At 32.5% G+C, this 27,204-nt stretch overlaps 6 protein-coding genes across 6 annotated transcripts; 3 read left to right on the plus strand and 3 right to left on the minus strand.

Moving 5' to 3' along the window:
- Positions 1–474: 474 nt before the first annotated feature.
- Positions 475–1,331, plus strand: HELRODRAFT_182959 (hypothetical protein; the record flags this gene model as incomplete). The annotated part of the gene is made up of 3 exons (XM_009033677.1): positions 475–544; positions 632–721; positions 1,060–1,331. The coding sequence occupies 3 exons, from the start codon at positions 475–477 to the stop codon at positions 1,329–1,331; spliced, it is 432 nt and encodes a 143-aa protein (XP_009031925.1).
- Positions 1,332–2,223: 892 nt separating this feature from the next.
- Positions 2,224–3,273, minus strand: HELRODRAFT_182960 (hypothetical protein; the record flags this gene model as incomplete). The annotated part of the gene is made up of 3 exons (XM_009033678.1): positions 2,224–2,631; positions 2,857–2,926; positions 3,134–3,273. The coding sequence occupies 3 exons, from the start codon at positions 3,271–3,273 to the stop codon at positions 2,224–2,226; spliced, it is 618 nt and encodes a 205-aa protein (XP_009031926.1).
- A 1,105-nt stretch (positions 3,274–4,378) lies between these two features.
- HELRODRAFT_182961 (hypothetical protein) lies at positions 4,379–5,602 on the minus strand (the record flags this gene model as incomplete). The annotated part of the gene is made up of 2 exons (XM_009033679.1): positions 4,379–4,490; positions 4,905–5,602. 2 exons carry the CDS (start codon positions 5,600–5,602, stop codon positions 4,379–4,381), a joined length of 810 nt encoding a protein of 269 aa, XP_009031927.1.
- An 8,560-nt stretch (positions 5,603–14,162) lies between these two features.
- On the plus strand, positions 14,163–14,459 carry HELRODRAFT_126196 (hypothetical protein; the record flags this gene model as incomplete). The annotated part of the gene is made up of 1 exon (XM_009033680.1): positions 14,163–14,459. A coding segment is annotated over one exon (297 nt), but the record flags the coding sequence as incomplete, so codon positions are not given.
- Positions 14,460–17,276: 2,817 nt separating this feature from the next.
- Positions 17,277–17,489, plus strand: HELRODRAFT_91177 (hypothetical protein; the record flags this gene model as incomplete). The annotated part of the gene is made up of 1 exon (XM_009033681.1): positions 17,277–17,489. The coding sequence occupies one exon, from the start codon at positions 17,277–17,279 to the stop codon at positions 17,487–17,489; it is 213 nt and encodes a 70-aa protein (XP_009031929.1).
- Positions 17,490–23,485: 5,996 nt separating this feature from the next.
- Positions 23,486–26,457, minus strand: HELRODRAFT_91190 (hypothetical protein; the record flags this gene model as incomplete). The annotated part of the gene is made up of 4 exons (XM_009033682.1): positions 23,486–23,646; positions 23,874–23,993; positions 25,641–25,793; positions 26,271–26,457. The coding sequence occupies 4 exons, from the start codon at positions 26,455–26,457 to the stop codon at positions 23,486–23,488; spliced, it is 621 nt and encodes a 206-aa protein (XP_009031930.1).
- Positions 26,458–27,204: the final 747 nt, after the last annotated feature.

Here is a 27,204-nt window from a genome sequence, read left to right on the forward strand (position 1 = left end):
CACACATAACCACTTTACTTGCCATTTAATTATCTTTTTTAATATATTTTAAACAATTTCAAAATATTTTAAAATACATTTTTAGTCAAAACTTTCAAAACAAACTTGTACTGTAAATTGGCCAAATGTCACGCGAATTCAAATGAGGTTGTTCAGGTATTAACATTATTTAAAATTTTATTAATTCAAATATGAGAAGAGCAGATGTTGTTTGGAAGATGCAAATTGAAACTGAATCATAAAAACGATCGCTTGGTTAACAATTTTTGTTTTTTGATAAACTTTCCATATTAATTTTTTCATAATATATAATTATATTTTTCTGAAATACGCAGCGTTAGTATATATTTAAATAAGTTTAATCTAAGCACTGATATTTAAAATAATTATCAATATTTTACTTCTTTTAATCCATAATGAATTTTTGTTCAATTTAAAGACCACAACATTTAGGAAAAAGATTCAGCGAAAGATATGGGTGAAATCCAAACTGTCTTCCAAGCATCGCTGCTTCTGGTTGGCCTCTTTGGTTGCACTGGCGAAGGTCTGTCATTTATATGTATATATCGTACAGAACGATCGGTGCAATGAAATTCGTTCAGATAAGAAACTGCATCTTGTGAACTTGTAGGTGCTTGTCCTGATCCGTTCACCCTCATTGGTGGAAGGTGTATCTACGTCAATAGGACAGGAGCGTCATGGGATGCAAGTGTCATCGCATGTGACGCTCTGGAGCTAACTTAGCAATTGTTGATAATCAAGAATTTATGAATCAGCTGAATGTTCAACTGAGCAACAAATATAAAGGTTGTCTTACATTTTTTCTATTAGTAAAAATAAAATTCCCGAAAAATTTGACTTCGCGCAGATGTTAAATCTAAAACCATTTTGTTGTTCGTTCAATTGTACAAATTATTCATATTTCTTCCTCACTAGTATAAACATTTCAAAAATGTGTTCGTAAAAATTACTTCGTTGAACGTAAAAGATAAACTGATCTCGATTAATTTTTATGCAAATCTTTTTATTAAAGTATTATATTTATAATTGATATTTTAGACTACTGTGAAAATCACTTCTGGACGGCTGGTAGGAAGAAAAACAACTCTCAAGTTTTCGAATGGAAAATATTCAGGACTGCAAAATTTTTAGATGAAATTCTTCAGTACAAAAGTGCGGCAGAAATAAGTAATTGGCGTAGTGGTGAACCAAACAATAAGGGTGGCAATGAGGATTTTTTGGAGCTCCATAATCATATATCGGAAAAATTTGAATTCAATGATGTTCCTGGCAATTTCGACCGTTGTCCAATTTGTCAATTCGATGGATAAAAAACAGAATTTGACGCATGACATTTGAAATGCAATTGAAACATTATTAACTAAAACGGAATAAAATTAGATTTCATCAAAACTTTTAGAGCGTGTTAGAATTTGAAATTTTTTTATTTTACAAACAATATTGATGAATAATTAAATTAATTATCATTAATAATCGAAAAAATAATATATAATTGTCAGCTTTCGCTCTCAAATTGTATATAAAAAACAACAAGATGATTGATTTTCAAATTTCACTTACTCTTGAAACTGAACAGCCAAACACAAAGTCATATAATATTGAAAGCAGCCAATGTCTAAAATGTTAATAACTCAAATTTTTAACGTTCATTTATGACGATATAACGCTAAATAAAGCAACGCAACCAACATAACGCAACGCATTCAAGGCAAATCACAACTATAACGTTAATCAAACGAATTTACAACATTAATTTCAAAGTGACAAGAATGCATTCAACTTGCTCAACTGTGCATACATACATTCCAAAACAACAACGAACAACTTGCCCGCCTGTTGTACGGCTCTCCACTACTTTCACAGCTAGACTTTCCACATAACATTCTTATCTGCAGAGATGGGCAGTAATGTAATTCAAGTAATGTAATTACGTAATTCAAATTACAATTGTATGATAATTTGTATCGAAATTACTTTTTAAGTAATTGGTGATTTGTAATTTAGTAATTTCAAAGTAATATCAAATTACATTTTGACTAAAAAGTATAGCTTATATGTGAGTGAACAGATATACCTACACAAATTATTAATATTATTATCATTATTATTGAAAAAAAATTTTTCTTAAAATTCTAAAAATTGTCTTAAATTCTAAAAATTTATTTGATTTAAAATTTTATTTGCTTCTTTGAAGTTTTATTTTCATAGAGGTACATCAAAAAAGTTTACTTCTTTGATGTATGACGCTACTTTTTTCTTTCTTTTTTTCTTTCCTTCTTTCTTTCCTTTCTCCTTTCTTTCCTTCTTGAAGAGTTGAAAATATGATGTGGATAGCATGTTAAGCCTGCTGCAAGTGACAGGCAGAAATGCATAACAGAAATCAACGGAACCGTACGGACCATCCAGGTTTTGATAATAGCACTTGTTGAACCAATTGCCTGATGAATACTTCAAAGCACAACTGTGGTTGACATATTGGTCGTTAACCTGGTCGGGTGTGGAGAACTTCATGCCGTTGTGGAAGTAGGCAGTTTGATAGTTCAGAACGTCATCCTTACTTCCGCTGTATCCAGATACGTTGAAGAAATATTTTTCAGATTTGGAATTTGTCTAGATTATTTACAAATGTTATGTTTGTTAATAAGAATCATTTTCAACAGACGTTTATGCACCAACAAGTAAACCAATTTAATTTTTAAAGATGAGAAAGATGACATAATTTAACAAATCAATTCAAAAATGTTTTAATAAATATAATTAGTAAAAAAGTAAGCATTGTTCTATAATTTCAATTAGAATTCACGTTGATGATTTTTACGTTGCAAAGTAACAAACCTTGAAAAGATCAGAGTACCAAACACCATTGATGTTTACAAGCACAGATCTAGCTTCGGTAGAAGCCACGCTAACAATTTTGATTATTTATTATGTGCAAATAAAACTTTCCAATTAAATACCTTAAAAAGTAAAATTTAAATTATGATACGATTTAATTTATGAAATGTTTAAACAAAAAATTTTCAAGAAATCAGCTAGAATTTAATCAATTTTTCATATGAAATATTATTTTTCGAATTCTCTAGTTGTCGACAACGAAACAACACGGAACAACTCGTGAATCCAAGCGTCGCCCCACGTGGTAAGTTTTGGACTATTTGCACTAGAGCCCCAAGCAGAAAAGATTTTTCTAAACCGCAGCAACTCGCATCCGCAAAGTTCACGTCCGCAACCGCCCACATCCGCTTTGCTCATAATCCGCAGCCGCGAAAAGACAACCTAAAATCGGCCGTCTTAATCTCACGTTTAAAATTAGAAGATAGCAACACTAGAAGGTAACCTATTTACAATATAATTATATTCAGACTGCAGATGATCTCAATAAATTTGTTATCTTACAATTTAAAAAATTTCTGAATTAATAATTAAAATTTTATCGGCTAAAACAACAAGCACAAAATGAACGACGGTGAGGAAATTAAAGAAGCAATTTATTTATTTATTTATCATTTGTTATCCTAGCTAATACTTCTTGTTAATACGCTTGGATTCACGAGTTTTTCCGTGTTGTTCCGCTGTACTAGAACCAAATTCAGAAGATGTGTTAAATGTTGTACATAAATTGCTTGTTGGGCATTTTTCTTGATTCGGGTTTGGTCACCGGAGTGTGTACCTTCCATAACTGAGGCTCCATCGTAACAATGAGGGATTAGGTGGTTCAAATTTGGCTTAAACTCATCAGTAATATCAATGATAGACGATGTTAGATGGAAAGCATATACCGGATGCATGTTATACGCTCCAAGTGACGAAGACTATAAATGACGAAGACTATAAGTGTTAATTAAAGTTGTGTTTTAAAAAACTAGAGTCTTTGAAGACTCAATGAAGTTTATTTTGGAAAAACCCACACACCTTCATTGCATACAGACTCTAGCGCAGGCAAAAATTTAAATATAGAATAATATTCATATCTTGCTGGATTGTTGTTGTTACGACAATCACTTCATTGTTACCAATATTACCTATCTATTCGCTCGCAACAGCAGTTAAGAAGTATCAAATTATAGGAGCCAAACAATCCTATGTGTTTTGCTTCCACTAAATTCAATCATTATTTGCCAATTACTTCGTTTATTTGAGTTCCTTGGATTTAAAATTTGTTAAAAATATTAGAGTTACAGATTTATCTTACACTTTCGTTACCAGCAATTAATTAATTTAATTTCAACATGATACATTTTCTAAATATGACTGATAAATGTTTTAAGTTCTAGAAACCAATGTGAATAAAATATAATTATATTTCAGAGGCATTAACAACAAACACATTGCATGTAAATACACGTGAAACAAAGCATCACACATGTTCCATGCGATCTTTGCAATCGTCGAAGACTTGATGCTTAACGTAATGCCATCCAGTATAGTATGTTTTTACCTCATCATATGAACAGTTTGGCCAAATTTTCCTTAAGGTGAAAACAATAAAAAAAAGCGAAACGTTGTGAGAAAACTTTATTTTTACCACATTTTATGAAACTTTATAAAAAGTTTGATTCTTGTCAATTAAATGGACGAAAAATTTAAAAAAAAATTTAATACTAATTAATATTAAAATAACGAATGCATATCAAAAATAATAACAACGATATAATTAATATTAATGTTGTTAAGGATGAGAGCATAATAATGACAGAAAAGTAATTTTGAAACATAATACAAAAATTTAAGGTACAAATAAATAATAACTTGATAAAAATCTTTGAAATAAAAATAATGGTGATATCATCCTTCACATAGCAAATTATTGACAAAAGGTGAGAAAATCCACAAAGAAGGAAATGTTTCTTCAATAGGGTCTGTAACGAGATCCCCCTCTTGACCTGTTGTTACCTCTGCTTCTGTAGGCTGGGCACTGTGGCTGTTGTTCCATGTATGATTCGAACCTTGGCACAGGTGTTGGGATGTGCTGTGCTGTAACTAAATAGCGACCTCTTCCTGCCATTGGACCACCCCTTGGCCTTATACCTCTCCCTCTCGGTTTTCTGTCTGTAGTTGACAGACCATATATGTTGGTTCTCTTTGCGGTGACTTTTATTTGTCTTCCGCAAAACAGTGACTCATTCAGTTTTAGGGCTAAGTCAATAGACACAACGTCCGAAAACTCAATGTATGCAAAGCCCTTAGACTTGCCGCTAAATTTGTCACGTAGAATTTTTGTTCTTATAATGAGACCACACTGCTCAAAGTGTTTATTCAAACCCTCCAATGTAGCCCCATAGTCTACGTTGCCGACCCATATGGATCGTCCGTCGACTTCAGATGTGGCCGATGAAGCGGTTGGAGTTGTATTCGTAACGAACATTTTTTTGAGGTTTTCACATTCTCTCCTTTCTTCTCTCATCTTTTGGATCTTTTTTCTCATTTCTTGCATCTCGGCATCTTCGAAATCGGTGTTTGCCTCTTTTGCACCTCCAACTGCAACATCCGTGAACTCACCATGTGCTAGTGAAGTCAACTCTAAACATCTAGCTAGTTCACTGATAACATGGTTATTTCCAAACTCCTTGTCAGATGACATTTTTATCTTGGAAAATGTTGTATAGTAGCGAGAAATTTATATTTTAAATAATTTGTGTTATTCGCATTAGTTGTTATCAGAGCACCGTAAATTAGGTTTTGGTACATGACCAACCTGACCCTCGAGTTAAATACATTCGCAAATCAACTTTGCATTTCTTTGTTGCATGAAGTTCTTTGCTTTACCTGCTGCTTTACGACGTCACGACTTTGCATTAATTCAATTATTTACTGTTAAAGTTTATTGTTGTTCTTTGTTGGTCATGATGAACGCACACACATACACACACAAGAACACGGCGCATGTGAAGACTTGTGAATCTTATACCTCCCCGATTTAACTTTCATTCAATAAAATTTATTTACATGATAACATAATAACAATAATAATGAAAAAATTTTCAACTGCAAGACTTTATGATTTTACATACATTTTTCATAATAACACAAACCAAAAAAACTTAATAGACATCGCAAACCTAAAGGTTTTTCCTACCTTGAGATTGTTAACGCCGTCTTTTTGTAGCTCACGCTGACACTCATTGACACAATCCTACGGCCAATACCAATAAATAAATGCCAGTTAAGTACTAAAACTGAAGTACGAAGAAAGGAACGTACGAATTTATATACGAACTCTATGAAAAACTTACGAAGTAAAACCGTACAACTGAACGTTAGGCTAATAATAGTTAACACAATGATTGATTGATACAGTATTCGTATGTTATATTATGCCTGGTCATAAAAGGATGTCAGCGAACGTTTAAAGGAATTGAGTTTTTTAGCACTTTTTCTGATTTTTAATGACCATTCCTTAAATTTAGTGGGTGTACGTACATGCAGCAGAAGAAGATATTGCAATGACAACATTTTTTGAAATAATTGAATAATGTATGTTTTTTGCACGATCAACACAAAGATGGCAAAAATTAGAAATTGACATCTAATGATATTGTTATAACAGTTATTAGTTAATAAACTTTATTTACAGAAGAAATCAACTAATCGTTTATTTCTGGCAAATTCAAATTAACGCAACAATTAACTTTTAAATTGTTCAAAATCTATCGTTATGACAACGTCAACAAAACAAATCAAATATCGCTTTAAATAATTCACCGAATCGCTATTCACAAAATCACAAAGTCACGAATTTGCAAAATCACGAATTTCACTAACCACGGATTTCACTAATCGCTAATCTTCTTGCGACGTGCGCTTATACACTCTTCGCAAGCGTCGTTTCTAGATTCTTCCAGATGGTCCGATTCTAGCATACTCTACAATGCTCCAGTCACTAAAACATTCTAGAATACGTTAGAATCTAGTGCGTTCGGTAGCACGGTTATAACAATAGATAGATATTTATTTATCGTCAACAACAAACATTATCACAATCATCATCGTCTTCAAAAAAATCGATTGAATAAACAGTCGCATCTATCACAAGCTAATGTTGAAAACAACGCCTCTATGTTTCGAATCACCAAACGGAAATTTAATTTTAACTCAGAAAAGCGTGCAGTTGAACCAGGGAACGAAGGATTTGTTTGCAAAAAAATGTGCCGTTCAGTGTCAATCGTCGATCATTTCTTGTTTTGCCTTTTAAACGAGTTTTGAAAAATCTGTGAGTGTTGTTGAGGTATACGATATTCATTGTCATCAATTCAATGTAATAATACCTGAACAAACCTTCTCTAACCTTCATGAAAACTGCTCCTTGTATTTGGCCAGTAACAGTAACTGTAATGAAAATTTACACAAATTTAGTTTTGAAATTTAAAAATAAAAAGTTTATTTTAAAAAAGGTAATCGTACATATAAAAACATGTAAAAATTATATAAAACTTGTTAAATGATCATTTCAGTTGAGCTTTTCTATATGAGCCTCATATCATGGGGCTACGATGATGTTCAGAACCTGAACGAATACGATTGCTGGGGTAGAAGAGGTGTGAACCTATGCAAACTGAATATACCAAACTATTCATCGTACGATTTCCAAACTTTTGATCTTTATGTTGATTCAACGAAGGCTGGAAAATTTAAGACATATTTGGAGGTAAATTTTTTGTTAAATTGCATATATCAATTTCTGTTACCTTACTATATTTTTTACACCACAATCTTTGACCATGGTAAAAAAATCATTCTAATATAATGCAAATAATGTTGTTTTAAATTACAATAAATTCTAGTCTTGTTTTCTTACAGCCATCATTTTTCAATCACAAACTAGAAAATCATAAATAACAAATTTGCTGCAAAAAGTTCATGCAGCTCGTTCATATAACTCTATGGAGACAGAATTACTATAAGTTTTTAATGAGGTTATTAACAACATGCAGGTGGTGCTGCTTGTCATGCTGTATTTACGTGCTGCATTCAATAAAGCTGATATATTTATGCTATTAAAATAGTTTGGAGGTAACTTACGGAATTAAGGACAACGTCTCCACTCAATAAACAACACATTATGCTCAGGAATAGTTTGTTTTCAAAAGTTTGCTGGTCAGCGAGGGTTCCTCAAGTGTCAGTTTTGGGCTCTTTTGTCTTTTCCGTCCACATGGCTTTTTTTCTGAATTCATTAAAGGATCTTAATTTATCTCTGCGTATTTACATTGACAACACACATAAGTTCTTTGGTTCTATTCTGACTACCCACTCCATAATTTTGATAGAACGAAGTTGATTTGGTTTGGTTTTGGATTTGCTGGTCAGCGAGGGTTCCTCAAGTGTCAGTTTTGGGCTCTTTTGTCTTTTCCGTCCACATGGCTTTTTTTCTGAATTCATTAAAGGATCTTAATTTATCTCTGCGTATTTACATTGACAACACACATAAGTTCTTTGGTTCTATTCTGACTACCCACTCCATAATTTTGATAGAACGAAGTTGATTTGGTTTGCCACTTGTCAGTTATTGGCTACTTTGAACATGTAATGTACTCGAACCAGTTTGTTATAAAAATTTTGCGTCTGTTTTTGACGGTTGGTTTACCATGCGGGCACATACTATACTTTCATTTCAATCCTATTTTGTACAACATGGAAGATTAAGTTTTGTTGAAAACTGTCTTCGTCCTCGCTCAACATTCAACGTGGGCTTAAATAAATGTTATCATGTAAATCAATCAACACACAAACACACACACACATACAAAGACTAACACACATAGAAACAGAAACACGCTGACATACACAATCTGATTATCAATTATTAATTATCACGACTGACGTATATAACAACCATCTACATAATAATATCCCTGCTTCAACCCATAAGAAAGTGCTGTATATTGGTAAATAGGCATCCCCTTGAGTTAGACAAATTACAATTCCTCTTAAATTTCTATGTGCGATTTGGTAAATAAATTTTCGCATCCATTATTTTAACCGTTGATAGGAATTAAATGAAATTAAGTTTTTAAACTAGCTCTGCTTCGCAAAGAACATAAAGTTTCATGAAGCAATTATTATCATTAGGAACTAATTTTCCATTTTTCACAATCAATTGCACGCAATTTCCACGGTTTTTCACATTATTCGGCTCTTCTTCATCCCAATTTGTTATGACAACGTTTGCCCCTGAGGATGACATGGAACTGTTCCAATAGAATAATTCTGTTTCATATATTTTGCGACCAGCTGTCCAAAAACCAATATTAGTGCTTTCCCCTGTTTAATTTGTTACAATAACAATTTTATTAAATAAATTATTATTTAATAAATTAAATAAATTATTATTTATTATGAAGAAGATTTTTAAACACTGACGATTGAAATTTGATTTCAGGAAAAAGAATAAGTTATCTTCAAATTCATTTGTATTGACGATTGCCAAGCTAGAATTCAATTGACGAAAAAAACTCTGTGCACTCTCATATTGCATAGTTTTTCCTTTAACCTTCACACATCTTTCCCGACAAATTCCAAAATCTATTTGGACAACTTTCTGTGTTAATGAATTCAACTTTAACAGTTTTATTTTAACAGGATATCATATTTTTACAATTTCACAATTTTATTTAAGGTAAACCAGAAACTAGTTATGACTTGTGTGGTGTAAAATCACGCTTTATGTCAGTATGATCCAAAAAATAAAAAAACAAATTTACAGAGTACTTTTTTTAGTGTTGTGAAAATAAGATAAAACGTTAGAGTTGAACATATTTTGTCGGAGTTCCTTGAGGGCTAAGAGTTGGACTCCAAAGATGCATGAAAATATAAACACAATCCAAAACATTGAAAAATCTTACAAATTTGTGGAACTTTCCAAAGCGCAACAATCAATATCGAAGAAGACAGCAAAGTAGAAAGGAAGAACTAACTGGCAGAGCCTTTTTGAGCCAGCAACATGAAGAGGACGAGAAAGAGCATCTTGCAAAGACCAACTGACAATATCTTTATTGAGCAGTTCAAACTAATGATTGAAACATCCACACAACTGCTGCCTCGATATATATACATGTTTAAATGATTCACACACGTATACACATACACACACATGATTGTTTAATGAACCTACATTGGCTGAGTAAACGTGGTCAAATTATGGCTAGGAAGAAACGCGCTCATTAACATTTTGCAACGTTTTAATAAAATCAACGAATATAAAAAAATGTTATTTAGGAATATATTGATGCTAATTAATTTTTTTTTCAATTTTTTGACAATTAAAAACATAATTTTGAAAATTTTAATAACTGAATGAATGAATGAATATTTAAATTCAGAAAAGCCTCAATTAATATTTTAAGTTACAAGTTGCATTCATGTAGACAAGTTGACGACGATGATGAAGATGATGAAGATGATGATGAAGATGATGATGAAGATGATGAAAATGATGATGAAGATATGATAGAGATAATGAGGTTGGTATGGTTTGAAAGTTCGAAAAACAACTTTTTTTGTTATATTTCAGACATAACAAAGATAATGTTTGAGTTTCAACAAATTTTTCGATTTGTGTTAGGCTGTTGTCACAATAGGCATCTGGTTAGAGTTGGTTTTAAAAGTTTGGCAGACGTATTAAAAATTATATTTTAAATAAATTTAAATATTAGAAACATATTATAATTTTAGGCAACGATTGTGAACAGCGCAACGAACTGCGTGGTGATGATGTGGACGATGGCGTAGATTCGGATGATGTATGATCCTTTTATTGAGGTTTTGAACTTTTCAATCGTTGAAGCACATAAATTTCATTCAAAAATCAATTCTGAATGATTAACGTTGATTAAAAAATTTGTGCAGATGTCCTCAATAACTTCAGATGATGATCATGCATGCCAATCCTTAACAATCTCCTACACAAATTGTTCAATGAGGTATACATAGGGCCGGTTTTTAGAAGTAGATGAAGGCCCTGAGACAACGGAATAATGGAGGCCCATTAATATTTACTGGAAGCCCTGAACGTTGTGTTAATTTTCACGATTTCAATTATGCATATTCCACATCAATTTTAAACCATCTCTCTATCTTCTACAAGCACTCTACAGAAGAAATCATCTTCCATGTGGACGGAGGTCCTTTCGTAGCAGGCTGGGCAATAGCCTCCCCGTCTGCACTGCTTAAATCTTTTTCTGGGTGTCCATGAAATTTATTAATAATAATAAATAATGATAAAGTCGTTCCTTTCTTCTTGATTTCATTTTATTTTCTTTTTTTCATTTTTTTAATCTTTCTGTCTATTTTGTTGGTTTTGAAAAGCCTTCTTAATTTTTTTTGCTAGCTGTTAACAATCAATCACTGAATCAATCAGCACACCTTTGTTAATTTAAATAATAGGCCTACGAGCGCAATTACAGCTGCTTTATTTATTAAATTCTATTTTTAAATTTTATTCAAACGCGCGTGCACACACACACACACACACACACACATGGACACACATTCAGGCGCTTTTCACGCACGTACACAAGTTTGACGATGAAAAGGATGATGGCGAAGATGATGATGACGTTGCGGGTAGGGACGATGATGAAGATGATGAAATTCATCATAATTGTTATGTGGTAACAGCTGTAGAGTTCACTTCTTTAATGCTATAACAGTTCAAAATGGGCTTTATAATAATAATAAATAATAATAATAATGTACTCACAAAAAATGTTGTGTTTATTTTTCAATTTTTTCTTCTTCAGTAATTTGTTGTAACAAATTACTAGCGGTTATTGAAAACAACAAATAATAAAGCAACCCTACCTACATGCACATGAGTTAGATTTGTTTTTTTTAATTACATACGTTCGAGTATTTATATTATATAACGTGTATTTCAAAACATTACAAAAGAAACTCGGAGCCATTTTAAAATTTGAAATTTGTTGTAAGCCGCAATTAAATGGGTATAAAAACATAATTTACAAAAACTAAATTTGTTAAAAGCATGAATTAAAGAAAAAATATGTGACAACAATTTTTGAAGCATGATATGATGGAAGGAGGCGACTACGTACTTCAACGTGTTCTGTAATGTTAACCAACTCCTTAGCTAGAGGATACGAAGAAATGTTATTAATTTATGTTAGTTTCACGTCTGAGTAGTCGTAGCAAACTGAAGTGAACGATTTTTTGTTACGTAGGAGTGTCCAAAACTTGTATATAGCTACAGCCATCAGACGTTTCCCAGCAGAGCGTCTCACATGTGCAAGATACTTCCTTGAGATGAGGTTCGATGTACCATACATTGAGCAATATCTTTATGGAGAGATCTTCTAATAAGTATTGAAATACGAGGCTGAAGTACACAAACGAAACATAATTAATTTCATACTTAAGATCAACTTCAAATTTTATAATATACCTATAGGGTTATATATGCACTTGAATTGTGATAAACGAACTGTATATATATTTGATTCTAGTATGAGTGCAGATACGAATGTTATGTGGAAATTCTAGCTGTGAATATAGTGGAGAGCCGTACAACAGGTGTGCAGGCGGGCACGTTGTTCGTTGTTGTTTTAAAAGTATGTAGTTGAGCGAGTTGAATGCATAGGGTCGTTAATGTTGTCACTTTGTGTGATTTGCGTTGAATGCGTTGCTTTATGTTGGTTGCGTTGCTTTATTTAGCGTTATATCGTCATAAATGAACGTTAAAACTTTGAGTTATTAACATTTTAGACATTGGCTACTTTCAATATTATATAACTTTGTGTTTGGCTGTTCAGTTTCAAGAGTAAGTGAATTTTGAAAATCAATCAGTCTTGTTGTTTTTGATATACAATTTGAGAGAGAAACCTGACAATTATATATTATTTTATCGATTATTAATGATAATTAATTTATATATTCACCAATATTGTTTATAAAATAAAAAATTTCAAATTCTAACATGCTCTAAAACTGTTGATGAAATCTAATTTTAGTCTGTTTTAGTTAATAATGTTTTAATTGCATTTTAAATTTCATTATAGATCAGATTTGATAATTAATTTATTAATTTAATTGATAATTTATTCGTTATTATTAATTATAAAAATTTCAATAAACAGTAGAATGTGGTGACCTCTAAAAATACTAACACTTCGCGTTCTTTCGGTTTTCTGGGGATATTTTTCAAAGTCTATTTTTAGTCATAAATATAGTTTTAATTTGCGTAGTTTATCAAGTGCCTAATTTAGGTAGACCGAAAATAGTAGTTTGGTGTTATCTGGACAATGTCAGAAGCGTAACCACGGAGGGGTTCCTTGGTCGCCGAATTACTTAGCTTTATAAATGTTGTCTAAATTATAAATAAATAAAATTGTACGGGCATGTTTTAAACATGCACATGGATATAAAAATTGATAAAATTTTTAATTTAAAGCACTAATTTGATTGGACTGTGAACAAAACAAAAACAAACAAAAACACACTCACACACACATGCATACACACACACACAATACAGATTCAAAATTAAGAAACGCTGGTAAAAGTGAATTCCATTAAGTTTATTCTACCGGAACTTCAAATCGTTAATGCTTCAGTCAACAGGAGGTGTTTTACATTCGTTTGTTTTGAGATAAATATCCATAATATCTCGTCCATCGTCACTTGTCTTTTTTTATCAAATATATTTTTTCCCCATACAGTTCCAAAATTCCTACCTGCACAGTGGACAAGTAGGATGATTAAGGTTTCAATTTTCTAGAGAGATATCTGACGAAGAAGGATAGAAGCAATGCAGGGAATGTCGGCAGGGAAGCTGGAACAGAAAGGAGCCTTTCTTAAAATCTTCCGGACAGACTCGTTGCTCAGGCGATGATCGTCGAAGTTATCACTTAGATATTTTATGCACAATTTTTTTCGTCTGTGAATTAAATTCTTTAAAAATTTTGCTGTGTACTCCAAATTGATATCAATTGACATGATCTTGTGTGAATGTGTCGGCATCTAACAAATCAATTGTCACTTCAGCCATTTTCAGTGAGCGGATATTCAAAAAAATTTAATTTTATGAACTAGTTTGTTGAACACTCCTTGCTTTTTAAAAGGTGTTCCATCTATTAATAAATAAAAAGTAGTACAAATCAAACAAAGCATCTTTTTTGCTGGCCGACAAAATGTTCGTTAATTCTAAGCAAAGTCATCAAGTCGTCAACACATACATACATGATTATGACTATGGGGCTACATTGGATGGTTTGAACAAACACTTTGAACAATGTGGTGTCATCATGAGAACAAAAATTCTACGTGACAAATTTAGCGGCAAATCTAAGGGCTTTGCATACATTGAGTTTACGGACGTTGTGTCTATTGACTTAGCCCTGAAATTGAATGAGTCACTGTTTTGCGGAAAACAAATTAAAGTCACCGCGAAGAGAACCAACATACATGGTCTGTCAACTACAGACAAAAAATCGAGAGGGAGAGGTATAAGGTCAAGGGGTGGTCCAATGGCAGGAAGAGGTCGCTATTTAGTTACAGCACAGCACATCCCAACACCTGTGCCAAGGTTCGATTCATACATGGAACAACAGCCACAGTACCCAGCCTACAGAAGCAGAGGTAGCAACAGGTCAAGAGGGGGATCTCGTTACAGACCCTATTGAAGAAACATTTCCTTCTTTGTGGATCTTCTCACCTTTTGTCAATAATGCGCTATGTGAAGGATGATGTCACCATTATAATTTCATGATTTTTAGAAAGCTATGATGTCATTATTATTTATTTGTACTTTATATTTTTTTATTATATTTTTTCTGTCATTACTAATGTTGTTGCTGTCATCTGATTATTTTCCTTGATATGCATTCTTTACATTGATAATAATTAGTATTAAATTTTTTATCAATTTTTTATCAATTTTATTGACAAGAATCAAACTTTTTATAAAGTTCCATAAAATGTGGTAGAAATGATTTCGTTTTTTTATTGTTTCAACTTTATGAAAAATTTTGCCAAACTGTTTATATGATAAGGTAAAAACATACTATACTGGATGACATTACGTTAAGCATCAAATCTTGGACGTGTATTTACATGCAATGTGTGTTTGTTGTTAATGCCTCTGAAAGATAATTATTTTATATTCACATTGGTTTCTAGAATTTAAAATATTTATCAGTCATAATTAAAAAATGTATCATGTTGAAATTAAACTAAATAATTCTTGGTAACGAAACTGGAAGATAAATCTGCAACTCTAATATTTTTAACAATATTTAAATCCAAGGAACTTAAATAAATGAAGTAAATGGCAAATAATGATTGAATTTAATGTAAGCAAAACACATGCATTTGTTTGGCTAACAAATAGATTGGTATTATTGGTAACAATGAAGTGATTGTTGTAAGAATAACAACAATCCAGCACGATTTAAATATCATTCTGGTTAGTCAAATTTTTGCCGGCGCTAGAGTCAGTATGCATTGAAGGTGTGCGGTCATTACGGTTTATTTTTTTTACTAAGTGTATGATTATTTATGATTATTTCTTTCTGTATCATGTTTTTATCAAATCGAGATTGTAATTTTCAGAAAGCCACTTGTACGAGGGATTGATAGACAGACACATATTGCATTTATTTTTATTCGATTATTTTGTTATCGAAATGGTATTGTAGTTTACTTTTGTTGTTGTTGTTAATATTATGGTATTTTTTTTTTATTTTTTTTTTATTATTTCTTTGAAACTATTTCATATTATTATTGTTTTTTGGACATTTAAATTATTATCACATATTAGATATGAGCACATGGATTTTAATATACGCTCATTATTTAAATGTTATGTTATGTATTGGACATTGTTTTTTATATTTGAAAATGTCTTCAATGAAGCACATATAGATAATGGCAATAATAAGTATAAGCATATATATATATAGAATGAAGAATATTGTATAAGTAACTATTTTAAGTATATGATTATTTCTTCCTGTATCAAGTTTTTATCAATTTGAGATAGAAAGGTTTGGAAAAACCACTTGAATGTATAGATTGGAGTTTGTCATTTTAAATTTAATATAATAATTGCTCTTTAACAAAACCAAAGCTTAGTTCTTACTTAGAAAGATTTTAAATTTAAAATGAAAATTTAAAAGAAGCCCCTCATAACAGATGAATATACATGGAACTCTAGTGCAAATAGTCCCAAACTTACCACGTAATGCAACGCTTGGATTCACGTGTTGTTCCGCGTTGTTCGGTTGTCGACAACTAGAGAATTCGAAAAATAATATTTCATATGAAAAATTGATTAAATTCTAGGTGATCGATTTGAAAGTTTTTTGTTTAAACATTTCAAAAATTAAATCGTACTTATTGAGGCATTTAATTAAAAAGTTTTATTTGCACATAGTAAATAATCAAAGTTGTTTGTACATTCTTGGTTAGAACGAAACCCAGGCACTACGCGGAACAAACTGTTTCGCGTGTGTGACGCGTAGCAAGTCTTAGCAAAGTAATTCTATGAACGAAGGAGTTGAAAATTTTTTTCGATTTTTAAAAATTTTATTTCAACCAAATCGAAAACATATTGAAAAATTAAAATGTTCAAGATGAACAATACGCTTTGTAAAAAATAAAATATCGACTCAATCATAAAATTCTATTGAAAAAGTTTAACAAGAGAAATGATACTACATTGCAGATGACAAAGACAGTAAATATTACAAGCAAAATTGTAAAACATCAAAGTAATGATTCTATGGACTAATTTGTCCTATAAAAGTTGTAACTATAATTGAAGTAAATTATTGAATAACAATTTGACTCCTCTGTAAAAGTAATTTGAAATATTTTTCCACATTGCAAAGAGTTTCCTGTCGCTAGAATCTCTACAGAAAATTTCTAATATGAATGAACAACGTTCGATGTCGCAGAAAAAAGTAATCATCTTGCCTAAATTTACTAAAAAGGCACCAGGGCCCATCACCATCAATTTGCCTGAGAAACAACTGATGGTGGCAACGAATAAACAACCTACAAAACTGCAGGAGCTACCAGATCCTAGTGAAATGATTTTTCCGGAAGACTTGTTAGATCTTCCGGACTATTTGCTAGATGTTCCAGAAGATTTGTTGGATCACGTGGAAGATTTGTTAAATCTTCCAGAAGATTTGCAACATTTTCCAGAAGGTTTGCTACCTCTTCTTCCGAAAGATCTCCCAATTGATTTAAATGTTGAGAATAAAAAAGAAAAAACTAAGACAAAAAAGAAAGCGAAAGATATGATTCGCACAGATAAATTTTACCGTGAGGGTTACAGCGTTGAAATACTTAATGTTTTGGAACGGGAATTTAGCCAAAACCAATATATCAATCGCATTGATAGGGAGCGAATTGTAAATGAAACCAGACTGACTAGTCGTCAGGTTAAGTACTGGTTTCAGAACCGTAGAGTGAGTGAAAAAAAACTGAGGAGACGACTTTTATCCAAGTGAGAAACTACCAATCTCAACAACTAAACAGGAAGAAAATATGTGCAGTGCATATATCGGCTCCAGCAACCAACTCTACAACTGCAACAGGACCAAAACCAGCACCGTTAATTTTCTGTATGATTTGTTAGATCTTCTTAATGAGGAGTAGGATCTTTACCGAATACCAAAATGATATAATTATCGTCCATCGCAACAGTCCCGACCTTATATAATAAAAAAGGTCAGGTATTGTTCAATACTTGTTGATGAAACTATAGACGCATCCGAGAAGAAACAGCTCAGTTACTTCATAAGATATGTTGATATTAGTGTCATCAATGGAAAACCACTTGGAGCGTATAACATGCATCCTGTCAATGCTTTCCATCTAACATCGTCTATCATTTATATTACTGCTGAAATTAGGCAAACTGGAACCACCTAATCGCTCATTGTTACGGTGGAGCCTCAGTTATGGGAGGTACACACTCCGATGTCCAAGCCCGAATCAAGAAAAATGCCCAACAAGCAATATATGTGCAACATCATACACATCTTCTGAATTTGATTCTAGTACAGACTGTTTAAAGTATCAGCAAGGATAACATATGATAAATAAATAAATAAATTGCTTCTTCAACTTCCTCGTCGTCGTTCATTTTGTGTTTGTTGTTTTTAATTTGAAATTTTTTAAGTTGTAAGATAAAAAATTTATTGAGATCATCTGCTGTCTGATTATAATTAAATTGTAAATAGATTACTTTCTAGTGTTGCTATCTTCTAATTTTAAACATGAGATTAAGACGGCCGATTTAGGTTGTCTTTTCGCGGCTGCGGATTATGAGCAGTGCGAATGTGGGCGGTTGCGGACGTGAACTTTGCGGATGCGAGTGGTTGCGGTTTATAAAAATCTTTTCTGCTTGGGGCTCTAGTGCAAATAGTCCCAAACTTACCACGTGATGCGACGCTTGGTTTCACGTGTTGTTCCGCGTTGTTCCGTTGTCGACCACTAGAGAATTAGAAAAATTATTATTTTTCGAATCGAAAAATTTCTCATATGAAAAATAGATTAAATTCTAGCTGATCGATTTGAAAATTTTTTGTTTGAACGTTTCATAAATTAAATCGTATCATAAATTAAATCGTACTTCCTAAGGCATTTAATTGGAAAGTTTTATTTGCACATAGTAAATAATCAAAGTTGCTGGCGTGGTTTCCAGCTAGAGGTGTGCCTGTAAATATTAAACGTTGGAACTTTTGCGCTGTTTTGATCAGCAGGGATGCAATTCCGTCAACTGTTCACGGTCTTTCACGAGAACTACAGAACAGATCTTCTATCTACAGATATTTAATAAGTATTAAATGTTTAATTTTATAAGATGTGTGGTGATAGAATAGTGCTACAAAAACATCTTGATAAATTGTATGATTGGTGTATGTTATGGAAAATCGATTTGAATATTGAAAAGTGTGCAGCTATAAAATTTGGTCATTTATGTTTGGATAATAATTGGTGTTATAATATTAATAATTCTAACTTGGATTTTTGTGGTGAAGTAAACGATTTGGGGGTTTTGTTTGAACGTTCACTGAGCTTTTCTAAGTATATACATAATGTCATTAATAAATGTTTTGTTCTTTAAGGATTGTTATACAGAAACTTTAAAAATTTAACTAAAGAGTCATTTATTTCAATTTATGAATCTTTAATTAGGTCAAAGTCAGAGTATGGTGTCAGTGTACGGTCTCCTTGGAAAATAATAGAAATTGACGATTTGGAAAGGGTTGAGAAAAGGGCAACCAAGATGGTCAAGGATTGCAAAGGCCTTTGTTACTCGGATCGATTGAAGTTTCTTGGCTTACTAACTTTAAAATTTAAAAAAATTTGTGGAGACATATTAATGATTTTCAACATTGCAAAGGGTATGGTACATAGAGATTCCTCGCCAACTTTGTGTTTTGAAGCGGATCCACGTACCAGATGACATCGCTATAGAATACATGTTCAAAAATTCCATACAAATACAAGAAAGAATTCGTTTTCTAACAGAGTGATCTCTATTTGGAACAATTTACCGTCATGCGTTGTTTCCAACTTCAAGAAGAATTTTGACTTATATATGGCCAACGAAGATTTTCTACATGATCATAAAATTGACATTGTTGTTTGATTGCTTTTTGTTGTCTTTTAGTGCTATTTTGATATTGGCATATATAACATACGCTTAAGCCCATTATTTATTTATGTTTATAATTATATTTATATTTATGAATAAATAATTTGAAGAGTTACGTTAAAAGCAAACTGTTACCTTGTAATGCAGATGAAATTGAATAATTAGTGAAACAAGTTATAGTTTAATATTAAAATAAATAAATGGATACATATTTACGTAAAACAATTAAAATAATTTAAAATAATACGGCAGTAGGTAAAAAATTTTACAAGATAAAACGAGTGTATGCATGGAACTTGCACGCGGTATGCAGTTTTATTGTTTCTTATTGTATTTAGTTGAACCAACAGTATGAATGTATATTATCGAAATGAATATAAGTGATGTACTTGTACATGTGTAGGAAAGTAAGAAAAATATGCATGATACATGTGTATACACATGTGTACAACAGTATTAATATTAAATATCAAATAGTGAGGCCAGCGACGTAACGACTGTTGTTTCAGGACGTCAGGTAAAAAAAGGCGTATTAGTCGGTTTGAATGCATCCAACGTCAAACGATACTCGTATCGTTGTTGTGCGCATCGACGACCTAGATCTTCATCGAAAATAACAGTGGGTATGAGGTCGCGGTTTTGACCAGATTCTTCAACTTTTTTCGTTATGTTACGTTTGTCAAACTTCCCCATCGGTCTGATGTCATCAAGCGCCGCAGTTGAACCACCTATCAGTTAAGTTCAAGTTCAAACTAGCGATAAGTAGTAAATCAGTTATTAACTGAATTTTAAGGCTTTTCAAAAAAAAACTGAACCAATGAAATATAACTTTTTCAGCAAGAGAGTTGTTAATCACTAAAATAGCTTGAATAATGATTCAGTGTCAGCAGAATCGATAAACATGTTTAAAAGCAACTTGGCCAAATTGGAAAACTAACCGAACTAGCTCAGTTTTTGAGCCAATATATTGTTAATTGCTGATATGTTAGTTTGTGTGTGAGTGTATGTGTTAAGTTGTGTATGTGTATTTGTGTGCCTGTGTGTGTGTTTGCATGCAACGAACGCTTTTAGTCATCATTATTATTGAAAAATTCACCTCATTAGCAAAACTATTGAGCAGGAAATGATTTGAATAAAGAAGAGAGTCAATGAGATAACAAGTCTCCACGGCATGCATACAAACCATGCATTCAAAAATTTTCCATTCATGTTTTCATCAAATTAATTTTTATTTTCTCAAAACGTATTACGTCACCTGAGTTGTAGCCAGAAATATATAATAGGAGGACCAGGATTCACTAAAAAAAAAGTTTTGCAAACGTATCTTAGATTTTATACCTGTGTTTTGTATAAAAAGTTTGTTATCTTTGTTTGTCAGGTAATGTCCTGAATAGCTAAAATTTTTAAACCCCCCAAGATATAGATATTTTTTTCTGGTGCAGTTGTAAATGCATAATTCAAAAATATGTAACTAATCATAGGCCATATAGGCCATTTGAAGATGGCTGTCTCATTTGAAGGTGGCTGTCTATTTGAAGATGACTGTCTCCCGGTTTTCACAACAACTCAACATCGGCTCGACCACTTTAAACCTATCTCTACTGAAGATTTAAAAAAACTAATTCAATCGTCAAATGGGAAATCATGAAGTCTTGATCCGCTCCCAACATTTTTTCTAAAAAAACAATTGGACTTGCTCTTGCAATTTTTGTGCTACCTGGTCAACAGCTCCATCCATATGTCAATCATGCCAAGATCTCAGAAAACGGCTATAGTAAGATCAAAATTAAAAAATTCTGGTCTCACACCTGATGCTGTCAACAACTATAGACCGATATCGAACCTAACATTTATATCAAAGATTATAGAAAAAATATTCGCTCGTCAACTTCTTTCATACCTGAAGAAAAATACAAAACTTTATTAGTGCCAAAAGTTCAGTCAGGTTTTTTTTTCAAGCTCACACTACCGAAACGGCGATATTCAAAGTGATTTCTGATGTATGTGATGCAGTTGACATGGGCAATATAGCCATGCTTGCACTGCTGGATGTTAGTGCTGCCTTTGATAATGTTGATCATGATATTTTGCTAGAAAGACTCTCAGTCTCATATGGTGTAACAGGGGATGCACTTAGCTGGTTTCAGTCCTATTTGATAGACAGAATACAGGTTGTCAACGTTGGGGAAGGTGCAGACACAGCTACGTCAGAGATTACCTATGGTGTTCCACAGGGCTCCGTCCTTGGCCCTCTGTTATATACACTGCCGATGTAGTCAGCGTTGTGAAATCATCAGGTGATCGTTGCCATTTGTACGCTGACAACATTCAACTATACGGATCTGGGTCTGCGAGCTTGTCCTATCAACTCTCTACAGCTGTCACGGATGCTGTAAAAGCAGTAGGAGAATGGACGACAGCAAATAAATTAAAGCTAAATATCAACAAAACGCAATACATGTGGCTAGGGACACCTCATAAACTCATTCAGGTTGACGGGTTTAAAGATCCAGTGACAAATCTAGGTGTGGTTATGGATTCAGACCTTTCAATAAAGTCTCATATAAATAAATTATGCAAGAAATGTTTTTTCAAGCTACAAAAACTAAAAGCCATCAGACGATATTTGACAGTTGACTCCACAAAAGCTCTTGTTTGCAGTTTTAGTTGTAATAGAATTGATTTTTGTAACGTGATGATGTATAGGATCAACCTTTTGCTACAAGATAATGTTCAATCAGTTTTGAACGCCGCTGCTAGACTGGTTGCTGGCATATCAAGGTTTGATCCTATCTACCAATTCATTAGAAATGAACTGCACTGGCTTCGCATGCCAGAAAGAGTAACATTCAAACTAGCTCTACTTGTAAAAGATTGTTTGACTGGAGATGCACCAATTTACCTGAGGAAGCAGATTCATTTAGTATCAGAGATTCAATATAGGGGTCGACTACGATCATCAAGTCGCGGTGACCTACACATTCCTAAGTTCGTATCTTCTCATTTTGGAAAAAGAAGATTTTCAGTAGCATCTGCCTAGATTTGGAATGCGTTGCCTGCTGATCTAAAGAATTTCAACATCATGAGTCGAAATGAATTCAAAAAACGGCTAAAGACTCATTTTTTCAACATTCAACAACGAAGAAAGTAGAGAGCGCTTCTGAAGTCAACTCACAAAAGGCGCTATACAAATTCGGCAATACAATTCTGCAATACAATAAGTTTGTACTTCCCCTATTTATTTAAAACCTGGAATGACGCCCATGTGCAAATCTAACCAGTCAAGGTGTCAAAACGAACGAAATCAATTGTGGAGTTGCGGCCCATTGTATTGGTCGCAGCTAATTGTATGTATTGGTGAAAAACTGACTCATTTCTGAAGAGACTTTTCAAAAAAATATTTTTTGTTGTTTTACAAAATATATTTAATATTTTACTTATTCATCAATTCAAATCAAACAATTGTAAGAAATGAAAATAATACGGAGATCAAAAAAGAAAAGATCTTATGATAGACCATCACAAAATATATTGTTAATACTTATTCAAAAACATGTATATATTGTTGTTTAGACCACAACCATCATCATCATCATTACCATTATCATCATCATCATCTTCCTCATCCTCGCAAATAAAATTCTTATCATTATCAGCATTATTATCAGTATCAACATCATCTACGTAAAAATTAAATCATCTTTTGAAAATATAATCATTATAATTGCACCCAATTATATTACCTATAATAATTATTATTATTATAACATTCACTAATTTTCGTCATCACCATCATTCTCATCACCATCCACATCATCCTTACCATCCTCATCATCACCATTATCCACTTTTCATAATCATCATCCAGGTCATCCTCATCGATTCGTAGTACCCTTTAAATTGTAGCCAATCCAAGCCATCAGCGAACGAGCTGTGGTAGCCACCGGCGTAATAGAAGCCGTTGAAATTACTGAAGTGGCAGTCGTAGTACCACCAAGCTCCTTATATTTATTTTTTAATGAATAGATGAATGGATGAGTGGATTGAAAGATGGGTAAATTTATGAATGAGTGATAGAATGAATTAATGTACGAACAAACGAATGAATGAACGAATGAATGAATAAACGGAAAATTTTTAACACAATATAAACTTTTATGAAATAAATACCAAACACAAAAACACATATGAACAGGAACACGGAAAGAGACAAAACATCAATTCGAACCTTTGTAATACATCGCACAATTTGTCTGCAACCCATCATTATCTCTATCCCAAGTGGAAAACGACTGATTATTCTGGATGAAGCAAGCTGATGAAAATATGATGACGGTGGTGATGATGGCTGTGATGATAATAAAAAAGGTGATAATAATGATGATGATGAAGGGTGATGATGATAATGATGACGGTGATGATAATAATGATGATGGTGATGATGATGTTTAATAAAATTGTTATAATCGCCAGAATGATCAAATTGCGCTATATTATTTATTATTTGATTATTGTTATTTTTGCTATATGTGTAATTTTTGATTGTAAACTACAGAGGGTTGTAAAGAAATATTGTATTTTTGAAGTTATAACATTAATGTTGGTAGTTACGAAAGACAAGGGCCACAACATTGGTGTTAGAAGAAAGATTTTTGATAATTTGAAACTTCCTGCAATAAGGACTTCTAGCATTAGAAGAGCTCGATACAAAAAATCTGAGAAAGGTAATACGACAACGAAACTTCGAATCGAAAAGAGCAAAATCAGTTCTGATGAATCGCCAAGAGACGCTCTTATAACCGAAGATCACGATCCGGAAGAGTTCGACTTTTCAAATCACTTAAAACAAATGGCAGCCAAATTAAAAACCAATTTTAATAGAAGATGTGACCAGCAATCAAAAGACTTCGAAAAAAACTAAACAACGTATATGTAACGGAACGAACGAAAAGATAGAACAACAAAATTCAAAGAAGAATTAAAAAAACGGATCGATAAAATCGACAAGCAAGTTGACGAGTTAAGCCAAAAAATGGATAAAAAAACGGACGAATTAAACGAGAGTTGAAAAATTAGGACGGAAACATCAGCGAGAAATAGAAACAATTACCCCCGCAAACAGAAATAAAGGAAAGAAAGCATAATAAACGGTATGCCCAGGCCAAGTCAATAAAAGCATCAACATTTGACGGTGCCACGCCCTGGGCGAGCTATCATATCAATAAATGAAGTAGGCTACAGCACCCAAAATCAAGAAAATGGATGGACAAAGATGAAAATTATCCATTTAAAGAGTTTTTCCCCTCTATCGAAACAATGAATACAGGCCTATGTTAGGAACTAACAGGCCATGTTGGGTGTAATGTTATAACTGTCAGAAAGATCAAATTGCGCTATATTATTTGTTATTTGATTATTGTTACTTTTGCTATATTTGTAATTTTTTGATTGTAAACTACAGAAGATTGTAAAGAAATATTTTATCTACGTTAAAAATCTAGACCATACAGTCAGGTTTACAGTCAAGTTTCCACAGAAAAAGAGCGGTCGTAAATGGGATTCATGTAGTTACTTGGATTAGTTTATTGTTTCTGTTACTGTTGGTTTTTAAATAAACGTTCAACAAAGTTTGCGCTTGAAGCAGTTGTGCTCATCTATCGGAAACTTTGAACCTAAGGAATAACGAACACTTGACGATCGTCGGAAGCTACAACGATGTTGTTAGAAATATATAGATTATTGAAGTTATAATATTAGTGTTTGTAGTTAAAAGAGACAAGGTTTACAAGGGTTACAATAATAACGATAATAAATTTGTTTTTTATATTTGTCTAGTGGAACTCTGCATGCTTATTTTTTTAAATCATTATAAAAACTTTAAAAATTAGCACATATTAGTAAATGCCCAATTATTTTGAGTACAAATTATATAAATTGATAGTAGAATAAAACTGGACTCAAATAAATAACTAACGGTAGGTGTAGTTTCCGCCACAGGACGAGTACATTATCATATAATTCAAACTACCACCAGCCACTTTGAAGTCGTACAAGTAGCCACTCGCTCTTTTTAAGTCGAAGGCTACAGCAATCACCTTCAGTGTGAAGTTACTCTTGCCAGATGTGTACTGACTTATGAAACGGTTTCCTAAGAAATCGGATCATGATTATTTTGTTTAAAAATTTTAAAAATCAGTTTTAAAATTGTTGTGACAAAAATTTGTTATAGTGATTAAAAACCTGGTGTTAGGCTCTTAGCTAATTACTTTTTAAATAATTTAATTTGTTTTTGTTTAAATACTTTTATAGTGCCCTATGCCTTCTTAGCTTAAAAAAAATTTTGTGAATCAGCTTCCCACATAAATACAGGATACAAAATTATATATAACGTGCATAGATTTCTTTGCAATGGAACCCGGTCACTGCTTATCAGGCAAAGCATGTAATCAGTGTTTCAACTTGCAAACCGACGAGCAAAGTTTATAAGCAAAATAGTTTTAACAGAAAATTTTTTTTGGTATGGAGGATGTTAAAATATTGACAAAGTGTACTTTCAAACACAAAGTTTAAAAAATTCAATTTTTAAAAAAAATTTGTAGAATAAATAAATTTAAAATTAACGAACCAAGCCAGAATTCTCCCTTCAGATTACCGAATCCATCCTCGTACTCCAACCAAGTCCTGTAAAAATTGACGGAGCCGTCGAAACGTCGTTGGAAGACCTGGAAAATAAATAATTTGAGATGGAAGCGAGATAGAGTAATGGTTATAGGGCCTGGTTCAGCTGTTGCAGTGACTGGATTCGATTGCATTAAGATCCACGTCTACTGCATGCAATATGTCTACTCCTTGATTGCTTTTGCTGTGGAAACTTCTAAAAATTTATTGAAATGAAATAAGATCAACGATAATAATATTGTAATTATAATAATAGTTAATAACAATGATTAAAAAAGCAATAATAATAATAATAATAAAACTTATTTAATACAGACCAGGTATTTTTGTCCATTATCTTCGAAGTAGCAATAAACCGGGTATACGTAGGGGCTCCGATGGATCCAATAAACCCCGTTGTTGCTGCTGTTTACGGGGCCTGCCACATCACTGCAGTCCGCGGGAACTTACCAATGAAAGTTTTGTTTAATTGAAATATAAAAATTTTTGATCATTTGAAAAATACATAAAAGAAAAAGTTTAAACAAATTTTATCGTTGAATCATTTATCATTGAGGACAAATTTGCATGCATCGTGATAAAACTTTTATGAACAAAAAATTTATCCTAAATGAGTAAATGAATAGATTTCTAAACCTTTCATATGGCACGATTGAACCCCTATATCAATTTTCTGTGGAAAATAAATTTTATGTGAAAGTAAAATTAATTTTCTGAGTAAAATCTAACCAAACTAAAAATTCCTAAAAAAAATCTGTTAAACAACCTGATAGAACGAACAACAACGTGATAGAACGAACAACAACCTGATAGAACGAACAACAACCTGATAGAACGAACAACAACCTGATAGAACGAACAACAACCTGATAGAACGAACT

This window comes from Helobdella robusta (assembly GCF_000326865.2).
Source record: "Helobdella robusta unplaced genomic scaffold HELROscaffold_96, whole genome shotgun sequence".
NCBI classification, from domain to species: domain Eukaryota; kingdom Metazoa; phylum Annelida; class Clitellata; order Rhynchobdellida; family Glossiphoniidae; genus Helobdella; species Helobdella robusta.